General features: G+C 34.3%; 1 protein-coding gene across 2 annotated transcripts; it reads left to right on the top strand.

The window, feature by feature from the left end:
* Positions 1 to 1166: 1166 nt before the first annotated feature.
* Positions 1167 to 8515, top strand: LOC112008822 (receptor-like protein EIX2). Of its 2 annotated transcripts, none has more exons than XR_010624441.1 (4): positions 1167 to 2064; positions 3120 to 3192; positions 4230 to 4487; positions 7154 to 8515. XR_010624441.1 is itself a non-coding variant. In XM_065762148.1 (4 exons), the coding sequence occupies exons 1-3, from the start codon at positions 1303 to 1305 to the stop codon at positions 4477 to 4479; spliced, it is 1056 nt and encodes a 351-aa protein (XP_065618220.1). In that variant the 5' UTR covers positions 1167 to 1302; the 3' UTR covers positions 4480 to 4487; positions 7154 to 8515. The 2 variants fall into 2 exon arrangements, 1 of the variants encoding a protein (XP_065618220.1); XM_065762148.1 differs by having other exon boundaries at positions 1167 to 2035.
* Positions 8516 to 11893: the final 3378 nt, after the last annotated feature.

Genomic DNA, 11893 nt, shown 5'->3' on the forward strand with positions numbered 1-11893 from the left:
TTAGGATTTTATGTATTTAGAACTCTAATTTGTAATGTTGGCAAACCAAGATCAAAACATTGTATTTAGTCTTATTTAGACTTGCTCAAAGTTGGTTTAATATTGTAAAGTTGGAATCGAGTGGCTGCAGAAGTACTTGGGACTTTCGGCCTGGCTCGATCGATCGAAGAATAGACTCGATCGATCGAAAATCGCACAGGTTGAATTTTCTGCAGAATTTCCAACTCAGCCCTACTTCATTAAACGTTTAGGGTTTTATGTTTTTACCCTAGGTATATAAACAAAACCCTAGCCACGTTTTTGGTGTGAGTCCATATTGTATTGTTGCTCATACATTGCTGTTTTGTGTGAATCTCTTTTTCAGAAGTTTGCCACTCACTCACAGGAGTAGCGGGCTTCTCCCATCCGTATTCAACGGAATTCCAAACCCTTTCATCAATGAATTTCAGGAATGCTTTCATCCTTATCCAATAAGCATAGTTGTTCCCATCAAAATGAGGAGGAACAAACAAGGAGTGTCCATGCTCCATGACAACAGGGGTCAAGGATCAGCTCAGAGATTAAAAATCTCCAACAAAAAGAGCTACCAAGCTCTGATACCACTTGAACGGTTTTAGACCCCTTAAACACACAGATTGCGTAGCCTAGATTAATTAGCCAAGTTGTTACTTAGTCAAATTAAGCAATTCTAGGTTAAAACAATCCAACAATCATATCAAGAATAATAATGCAGCGGAAAATAAATAACACAAGATATGATCACCCAGGAAACCACACGGTAAAAACCTGGGGAGGATTTGACCCACCGATCCTCAAGGCTAACCTGAATTCACTATGAAAGAATTGAAGTTCGTACAAAAGGACTACAAGCTCCCCACTCGACTTCCTAATGCTACCCACCAGTAGAACTTCCTGACACGACCACGCGCAGGCTCCGAATCCACGGACTACTTCTTTCTTGAATTCTTCAATCAGCTACAAGCTCCCCGCTTGCTTTTCTTTTAAGTTCCAATGGTTGCAACAGTAATGATCTTCAAGATGTTGAAATCATCTCCACCATGAAAACCCTAAGTTTTGTGTAAAGGAAAGCTCCTCAAAGATCTCACACGAGATTCACACAAAACAGCAATGTATGAGCAACAATACAATATGGACAANCTTATAGTTCTCCGTCTAAGATCAAGTGAATTCAAGGGTTATATACCTCAACAAATATGCCAACTTTTTTCTCTTAGAATATTGGATCTTGCCAATAATAGCCTATCAGGATCCATACCAAACTGCTTGAAAAATATTAGCGCCATGGCATTACCAGATTCCAATGTTATTTCATTTTCTTCTATGCCTTATATATGTCTGTATATATATGTATCCTATGTTGAGAACATTCAGTTGGTTCCCAAAGGGAAAGAAATGGAATACAAAGAGAACCTTAAATTAGTTAGGCTCATAGACCTTTCAAGTAACAACTTGTCTGGATCAATCCCTACTGAAATTTCAGATCTTTCTGAATTACGTTTTTTGAATTTGTCTCGAAATCATCTGATGGGAAAGATACCAGAAAAAATTGGGAGTATGAAAGAGTTAGAGTCAGTTGATCTCTCACGAAATAATTTATCTGGTAAAATTCCTCCAAGCATGTCTAATTTGACATTTCTTAGTCTCTTGGACTTGTCATACAACAACCTCTCAGGTAGAATTCCTTCAAGCACCCAGCTTCAATCTTTTGATGCCCTTAGGTACATTGGAAATCCTCAGTTATGTGGTGATCCTCTTCCAAAAAACTGCACAATTGAGGAACAATCTTTGAATATATCACCAATTGGCAGTGTTGAAGATGATTCTAAAAACTCCAACTTCTACATTGGTTTGGGAGTTGGATTCACAACTGGCTTTTGGGCGATTTGTGGAGCTCTCTTCTTTAATAGGACTTGGAGGCATGCTTATTTTAGATTTACCAATGAAATAAAAGACTGGATTTATGTGACTACAATGATAAAGATGAATTCATTGGAAAAGCTAAGAGCCTGCCTTGGTAAGTGAGGCATCATTATCTAGCAAAAGGTATTGCTTCAAGTTATATGTCCTTAATATTGTTTCTTTCATGTTGATGTTGTAGTCAACTCCTTTGAATATACAATTTAATTCATAGCTAAATGTGATAGTCATTGGGATTTTATTTCACTAATATGACATAACTTTAGCCTTTTATATTTCGTTTAAAGATATTGTTCTTTTAATAGGTAGCTAGTAGGGGAGGGGGAGGTGTGGCTTGAGCCGTAAACATAGGGTACCACAATAGATATCATTACAATTGGACAACCACTAAACTTTGTTTAGAGACATTTAAAGTGGATAAAGAGGGAACTCATTGAAATACCCTAAATAGAAACAAAGTGGTACTATGACAGAAGAAATTGCTCATATACATAATACATCAAATATGTAGTGTAGAATTTTATTTATTTATTTATAATTATTATTATAAATAGGATGCATAGCATGAGTTATAACCTCATATGCTATAAGGTTCAATTCAATGGGAGGATATACTAGTAGAATATCAAAGAGGTGGACTTAACATGAATTCTTAGTATTTCAACATGATGTATTTTGAATTGAGGTTAAGCTTGATGCCTAGGTAGTCATACTTGTCATACTCACATCACTATTATTGAAAATTGCAATTCATTTAAAGAAGAATTATTTCTCCATTAGCATAAATTCAAAGTTCTGGTCACTAAACAAAAAATAGTGCTTCCTAGACTCATTGATTTATTTCACAATGACTTTTCTATTCCACAAACTCCAAGAAGCCCTCTTTATCTTTTGTTTTATAGTTTTACTGAAAATACTATTCCCTATTTCAAAAGTGGGTTTCTCATTTTGGAACCAACAAACTCTACTCAATTGTGCCAAATCTATGACTATTATTGAATTGAGTTGGGTTTTTGATAACAATATTAATCATAAAGATTAAAACTTCCTTTCATTTATGCTATGTTTTCTTATCTTCTTCTTCTTCTTCTTCTTCTTCTTCTTCTTCTTCTTTTTTTTTTTTTTTTTTTTTTTTGTGCTTTTGTATGACCCTTTTGCTCTTTTGCAAATGATATTCACAGGCTGCGAAAACTCTTGCAATCCAAGACATTTACAATTTGAAGCAGACATAAATAAATTGTTTCTATATAACAGGTCAGTGTGACTATGACTTTGTCGTCTAAATTATCTCATTTGTTACATTTGCATATGAACTATATGTGGCTATTGCCTATTGGTACTGGCCAATTTCACTAAGATTGTTGTTTGTATAAATGTGCAAAGATAGGGACCATATTAGTATCATAGACCATTTGATTGGTTTTTATTAACCTCTCGAATAATTTTTTACCCAATTATGTTGATATACATGCTTATGTTTGAAGTAGTAACTATTTTGAGTTTGATGTTATGGTCAAATTAATTAAAGCAAATTTTCCATGTATTGTGTCAAATCTATTTGTAATAAGTGAAGGCATTAGTTAAGGGTTTTTATTTTTTATTTTAAATTTTCTTAAAAAGAAGTGATAAATTATCATTGAGATTGTGTTTGGATGGCCTTATTTGACTGTCTTACTTTGTTTAAAAATACAACTATGGTTAAAAGAAGTGAGGCTTTAAAAAGCTTTGCATAAGTTAGTGGTGAAATTAAATTGAGATTTTAATCTAAAACAAACAGAACCTTAGCATATAAAGTTCTGGTTAGGCATCTACTATTTTCTGGTTCCTGTCTCTGTGGTATTTAAAGATAGAAGTGACTGTAGTGTTATATTAATTAAGAATTTTAGGTTGAATCACCACTATTAAATATATATTTTGTGCCTATTTTGGTTTCGAAAAACTTCTTGAATCTTAGTTACTAGAAAAGTTGCATGGTTATAAAAGTCAAATATTAGTAGATGTGAGATAACTTGATCTTAATGTTTGCCTCACTCCTATCCAAGTTTCAATTTGTTTGATGTTGCGCATCTATTAAAAGTATTGTACCAAAGTAAAATTTATTTTAACTTGTTGATTAAGCCAAAATTGAACTTTTAAATCATGGTATTGCATTTTGAATAGATGTTATTTTGTTTGTTCTCTCTACTTTACCACTTGGCTTCATGTGAATTTATGCTACGTTTGTCATTCAGTGTACTACTTCATTGGTTGTCCTTTAATCTCAATTTTTTTCCCACTAACCGTTTGGGAAGGGATGCTGAAGAGGCAAAAGCAGAGGAGTTCAATGAAATGGCTTGTAAAGCCTCTCTTGCTGTTCAACAGATGCAGGTCCAAGAAAAAATTCATGCTCAGATTAAAATTTTCTCCTTATGTATAGATGAAATTCTTCTGCTTTATACTGAAAGGATAGGTGAGGCACAAGAACTACCTCCACAACCAATAGTTGCTCCTTGTCAGAGCGGCCTTGGTTTTGGATATTGGCAGGAATGGCCAACCTACTAACCGTCCTGGTAAGATTCTATTTGTAACATAAAAAATAAAAATAAAAAACCTTTTCCAATGTTTCATTATGAGCTTGTACTTGTGTGAGTGCTGCTTGAGATGTTCGGGATCTTTGAATTTTCTTGTGACTCATCCTTGAAGTAGGGGGATTATCTTGATTCGAAGGAATGATATTTTGATTTGTCCATTGATTACCCTAACTTCTTTAATTGTTTCCTTAAACAAATTTAGTTATTTAAAATATTTAAAAGTTATTCAAGTAGAGTTGAAGTCAACATCCAATCATTTTTGAATTGAAGTGTCGTCAAAAGAAGTCTACATTTGGGCAGCGAAGTGGAGAGGAAGATGACTTGGGGATACTTAACTTGATTTTATGGAAGGCATCTTCAATGAGTATTTAATCATTGTTTCTAGAATACCTATTGGGAGTTTGTTGGTGTATCTAATGCTCTATATGTTATTTCTAGCTTCTATAAGGTCTTTCTTGAAATCATGTTTTTGTGTTTGTGATGTGATTCATAAGTAGTTCTATACATTTTAACCTTTGTACTTCTAAAATAATATTCTTAAATGAACTATTGATTATATATATTTTGGAATGATAATATGCTCTAGTTGTTAGATTTCTTGCAAACTTCAATGTATCGAATGAGTATTTCTCCCTCTTTTAAGAACAACTAGTAAGTTGCCCGCGTGATACACGGATAATATTGTAATGTTTTATGTAAATTTTGTTTTTTCAAAAGTGCTATACATATATTATAGCATATTTATTATAAACTTTGTTAGTACTGAGTTCATCATAAAAAGTAACAATTATAAATTGCACACACATATCTATTATAATTATTTTGTTCAAGTAATGAGCAACAATTAAAACAACTTTGGAGTAATATTGTATAATAAAAGTTGATAAAAGCATATTAATTCATTCTATATTACTGATTTTTATTATGTGATGTAATAAAAAGCTTCATTACGAAATCTTTTCTTTTTTTTTTCTTCAATGCTTTGTTATTGCGGTATGATGACACTTTTTATCATCATCAGTTTCTTCATTTTCAACGTTTGAAGTTTAGTCCATCCATATCCGTTCAATTTTTTAGTTTTTATCGCTTTTTCTTTTTGTTGCATCATTTGTGTTAATCACTAATGAATTGGCACCGGGAGATTCTTGATTAGATCTTACAAAGTTTGGACTTTGTTACTAAGATTTTTCATAGGTTTTTGCATTCATATAATATTTTAATTATCTGGCAGTTTTTTGTAAATGTTTTTTTTTTTTCCTTAATTTTGGAATAGTGCAGCAAAAAGAATTATTATAGCATATTGGATTGTGTGTATATATAGTATATATATATATATATATAAAAGAAAAAGAAAAAGAATTTCTTTTTCTTCCATACCTTTTTGTCATTTGAAGGTGCATAAAAAATCTTAGCAACTATGTAATTTTTAAAACCATCATTTAGATTGAATTCATTCAAATGAAGTAGGGAAATCCATTTTTTTCCTAAATTGTTTTTTTTTCAAATCATGTCGGATTCCTTTTCCAATATCAATAGTTTTACAATAATTTAAATAAGTTGTACCTCGGTTTGTTTTACAGCAAGAACTCTTGTAGATTTATTTAGGATTTTCTCAGCATCTTGATCAAATATCACAAAAGTTGTTTTGTCAGTTACATCAAAAAATTCAATTTGAATCCTGTATCTGAAGTAATTTGCAATTGTATATATATAGTAGTTATAGTGAGATGAATATATTATAAATATTTGGAGAGTATGTAGTTAATGTGAGTGCCTCTAACCTTGGGATAGAAAATTTTGTTTTTGTTTCACATTTTGCACACCAAAATGATCCTGCTTGTGGTTTGACATTCCTTTCACAAAGCATGCATAAAATGTAATACCAACCCATTGTTGTATCAATGTTACTTATTGTTACAATACCCTTGCTGTTCACATCTTGGAATGAACTTTGAAATTAATATGTATTATTTTTTTAATGTAAATAATATGATGTATTTTTTTTTTTTAATGTAAATGATGAGTATAATTTGAAATAATCAACAAACTTGTCTCGTAGTTTTGAAAGGGTTGGGAAAAACTTAATTTTCTTACAAAATTTTTTAATTTTCTTGATTGGGCTATGTCCCATTGTGTTTGTTTTTGTTTGTGTTGGCCCCAAGTGGCATTTTAACATGTATTTAGGCAAGTTTTCATCATGTTCATGCATTGTTTTACATGTTAGTGGTTGGTATGCACTCTAAGTGTTTGATGTAATGCCCAAATGTCATTTTTATTTTTATTTTTTTGGACTCCGATGAGTACCAATTTTTGGGGATTACTATGCTTTTACATTCTTAATATGTTTTAAACATTGGTTGTGTGTTTTACACACTTTGCCCCGTGAGTGTTTTTGTCATGCATTCCTCATGCATCTCACATGCACACCACATGCACACACTTGATCACTTACCATGTTTTGCATTTCACTCATGCTAGATAAGTATTGTTACATGTTTAGCATTTAAAACATGATCTTGTGACTTTGTTTATATGTTCCTTTTTAGGATTTTTGTTTGTTTTATGGACTAACTTGTATCTAATCAAGTTTGTTTCCTTGTTTGTATTTGTTATATTTCTTTTTTGTGTTTGTGTTTGTTTTGTAGATGTCTCCTCTTAAGAAATCGGCCGCAAATAAGTCCTCAAAGCGTCCCCGCACCTCCTCGGATTCGTTTTGAAGCGATGATGTAGATATGGTCATTAATGATCACTACAAAAGGGCCCCAATCATCTTGGAAAGGACTATGGACTTAGGGTCCTTAGAGGGCACTTTTCATTCCAAAAGTGTTCAAGGAAAGGACGTGGACAAAGCTATTGAATTCAATGGGCAATGTCTATGAAGAAGTCATTCGGGAATTCTATACCAATGCCATTGTGGAAGGGGATCGCATAAATTGATGGCTGAAAGGGAGAGAGTTCTTTATCACAAGGGAGTCAATTCAAGAGATCTTGGAGGTTCGTCCAACAATTTCACACACATCTCTTCAATATGATGACAGAAGGGAGAAACTAGGACCCTTTGTGGAAGTCCTTAGTGGAAGAATCAACAAGAAGGCCTTGCACACTATTACGTTCACCCCAGAGATGCGAACTTTGGCCGATATCATGATCTTCAATCTTTACCTGGTGAGGAACTTGATGAACTTGTTAGCACCAAGGTGCATATTTCTATTTGACCTCTTCACACACAAGGAGATCGACATCTGCTGTCACATCTACCACCTCTTTACTAAATGCATCACAAAAAAGAATTTGAGGCTAACTCTACCATTTCCAAGCCTTGTCATGTCTCTTATCACAAGGGCAAGGGTGAAGATTCCTAGTGGACTTCAAGTGATGCAAAGAAAAAATCCAATAAGTGCTCAAACCATGACCCAAAGCAAAGCTCATATCCCCAGATCATCTGTTGGTGTCTCTTAAATTCCAAGAGATGAGGAAGGAGGAGACACTGAAGAAGAAATTAAGCATTTCACTTCCATTCGGGAAGACACTGCACAACCTTCTTCTCAAGCGCGTGCAAGAGCACCCGATCACTTTAATCACTTAACCGAAAGGGTTGAAGAATTGCATGGCATGCTAGCTTCCCATATCGACCACTCCATATCTCAATTCACCTACCTTGAAGGCCAAATCACTACCCTCTCATCTCAGATTGATGATATGATGATGAACCAGAAACAGCCGAACTCAGAGTCAAAGTCCGAGGAATTCTAGTCTCTTTGGCCATTCCAGTCAAAAAGGGAGAGTAGTTTGAGGGGGAGTACAAATTGAAGGGGAGCAAAGTTTAGCACACCTTAGTATACATTGGTTTATTTTGGTGGTTACTAGTTTACTTAAAGTTTTTATAGCTTTTGGATTTTTACATTGCTTTCATTTAAAGCTCTTAAGTACTTTAGTTTAAAACTTACTTTTCTTTAGTACTATTTTGTATCTTGTTTTTTATAACTGTTTTGATGCTTATTGCTTTCTATTGCTATTAAGTTTAGTTTCCATAATGCATCATGCTTGTTGGACATGCAATTGATTTTAGCATTGCTCTTAATTGCATTGCATGTTCGGATGATCATTTACTGGATAAATGTTCATTGTAGTAATTTCTTAATGACTATTCATGTTTGATCAAGTTATGCTTTATAGCTTACATTTCTTTTAGTATTTTAATCGCATTTTACTTGTTCCTATACGTACCTTGTGTTCTACTTGTCGTGAGCTTAATGAAAGTTTGTTGTATGTGCAAGAGTTTCAGGATACAGGCGTATTCGGTGCAAGTGCTTCACAGCTTCTAGAATTAGGTGTGAGTGAGTTTTGTCTATGTTCCCAAACTCATGTTTAAGTCTAGAGTCTGTTTAGGGGTTTTGTCATGGAATAGCCAAAAGGGGAGATTGTAAAGTTGTGATTTACAACTATTTTGTATTGGCCGTGCCAAATTTGATTGTAATTTCTTCAATCATTTTTCCCTGTATGTATGTGGTTTTTAATTGTAAGGGATGAGTGTGAGAGAGTGTGAAGACTTACGCTTCAAAGGATGAACAAGTGGTTTTCGCGAGTGTCTTGCAAGAAGCTTACCCGTAAAAAAACCACGTGTAGAGCACATGATTGGAAGATGAAGAGTCATGCCAACCTGGAGGTTTTCGCAAGTGTCTCGTGGGTAAGGCCAACCCATGAAGGACTTGCAAAACATTATGTTTGGCAAAAAGTGAAGTTTTGCTTTACCAAGTCTTTACCCACACTATATATACCCTCATTACCCACATACTGTAAGAAGTTCTTTTCAAAGAGAGAACCCTAGAAAATACACTTGAGAGTTAGAAATTGTTATTCCCATAATCATCTACACATTTCTTTGTGGTTTTTCTCAACTCCTACCTCTCCATCACTAGATCCTTGAAAGGTTGATAGCCCAAACATTTACCACACCCATTTTGAGTGTCAAGTGAGATTTTGGTGCTGTTGGGAAGCATTGGAAGGAGCCATTCATTGACGGATGTAATCGGGCTGAATTGAGGGATCTGGAAAGTTAGAGAAGACAAGGTTTCACGAAGCCAATTGGTAGCAGGAGCTTGGAGGGCTCAAGTACATGGCGTAGACTAGGCTTGGAGGGTCTTTTGTTATTCATGTACTCCAACTTTATTCTCTAGTGGATCGATTTCGACTTAGAGGGTCGTGGAGAGGTTTTTCGCCGAGTTCTTCGGTTTCCTCTTCAATAACATGTCTTGGTGTTATCTTGTGTTTGCATCTCTCTTCCCTACTGTTAAGCTTTCCTTTTATTGTTGATAATGGATGAATATGGCTTAGGGTAGTGATAACGGTTGTTTGCGCTTCTTTACTCTTGTTCCGCAATTAGTATAAATTAGAGTAAAAGCTATCTAGCCGTAAATTTTAATTTGGGGGTCTAAACAAGCTCTTGTGTATTTACACAAATCCAAGCTTTCACAAAGCATGACTAATTATAATGGGTTTGATTCACCTTAATGACAATTCACAAAATTTTCCTGATAGTTAGGACTTCCTGCTTTAATATTATGTTAAATTTTGATTCTCCTAAAGGTTTTAATTATTGAAAAATGATAAATTTAATCATTTAATCACATAATTTTAACACACTGCAACTATTATTCTTGGCATCATCACCATCACCAAACCAAACCACTGCTAATAGCATGGAAAGCTACAATATGTGGCCATTGTGGGCTACCTAAGAACCTACTACATGGGAATTCAAGGCCAGCCTTAGACTTGTATTATTGTTTGACCTTTAAACCCTTCTCTAACATTTTGAAATCCATTCTGCAACTAGAAAATCCAATAACTCTAAGGATTGAACCTAGAAATTATTTTCTAAGGGTAAGGCCTAAACATATTGATCGAACAATTGACTCAAAATGCAAACTTTGAACATCACAAAGGACCATTTGACAATGACTCACATTCACATATCCCAGTTTTTAAGGAGGAGTTCTTTGCTCTCCATTATTTAAATTTTTTTTATTTTCATAGTCTAGGGTATCTAAAAGTTGGGGATTTCTTCAATCATGCATTTTTAGTCTTCAAGTTACACTTTTAATTCATGGGTCTAGTTTCAAATTTTCTAGGTTGTTTCTAGATGATGTATGTGGGCTGAACTTCATGCATATTGTTGTTCATGCACACCCATTGATGTTCATGCACACCATGTGTTTGCGCTTGTAAACTTGTGATTTTCAACTATGTTGTGTTGGCTTTAATTTCGTGCCAAATTTGATTGTAATTTCTTCAATCATTTTTCCCTATATGTATGTGGGATTTAATTGTAAGGGATGAGTGTGAGAGATCCGTGAAGACTCAAGCTTCAAAGGATGAACAAGTGGATTTCGCGATTGGCTCGCTACTGTCTCGTGAGAAGCTTACCTACGAAAAGAGCCACGTGTAGAGCACATGACTGGAAGATGACGAGTCGTGTCAGGCAATATGTTATCGTGAGTGTTTCGCGGGTAAGGCCAACTCGCGAAGGACTCACAAAACTCTCTATTTGGAAAAAAGTTATGTTTTGCTTTACCATGTCTTTTCCCGCAATATATATACCCTAATTACTCACAAATTGTAAGGAGTGCTTTTCAGAGAAAAAAACCTTAGAAAATACACTTGAGAGTTAGAGATTGTCATACCCATAATCATCTACACATTTCCTTGTGGTTTTCCTTAACTCCTACATCTCCATCTCTACATCATTGAGAGGTTGCTAGCCCAAACACTTACCACACCCATTTTGAGTGTTAAGTGAGATTTTGGTGCTATAGGGAAGTATTGGAAGGAGCCATTCATTGGCGAATGCAATCAGGCTGAATTGCGGGATTCAGAAAGTTAGAGAAGACAAGGCTCTGAGAAGTCAGTTGGTAGCAGGAGCTTGGAGGGTCTTTTGTTATTCATGTACTCCAACTTTATTCTTTAGTGGATCGATTTCAACTTGGAGGCTTGGGGAGAGGTTTTTCGCCAAGTTCTTCAGTTTCCTTTTCGATAACACGTTTTGGTATTATCTTGTGTTTACATCCCTCTTCCCTACTCTTAAGCTTTCCTTTTATTGTTGATAATAGATGAATATGACTTAGAGTAGTGTTATCAGTTCATTGCGCTCATTTACTCTTGTTTCGCACTTAGTATAAGTAAGAGTAAAAGCTATCTAGGTGAGACTATTATCAGTGTCTTGGTTAAGAAATTTTTTATTTATAATTACCTAGTTAAGGTTGAGGTAGCAAAAAGATGTGAGATCTTTTCTTTTAAAAAATTTCTATTTTGAAAAAGTAGTAAAAAAAAGAAAAGAAAAAGAGATCTATTAAACAATCATATGATAATGAACGGTAACTTTGAGT

This window comes from Quercus suber, unplaced genomic scaffold (genome assembly GCF_002906115.3).
Source record: "Quercus suber isolate HL8 unplaced genomic scaffold, Cork oak 2.0 scaffold_444, whole genome shotgun sequence".
Lineage (NCBI taxonomy): Eukaryota > Viridiplantae > Streptophyta > Magnoliopsida > Fagales > Fagaceae > Quercus > Quercus suber.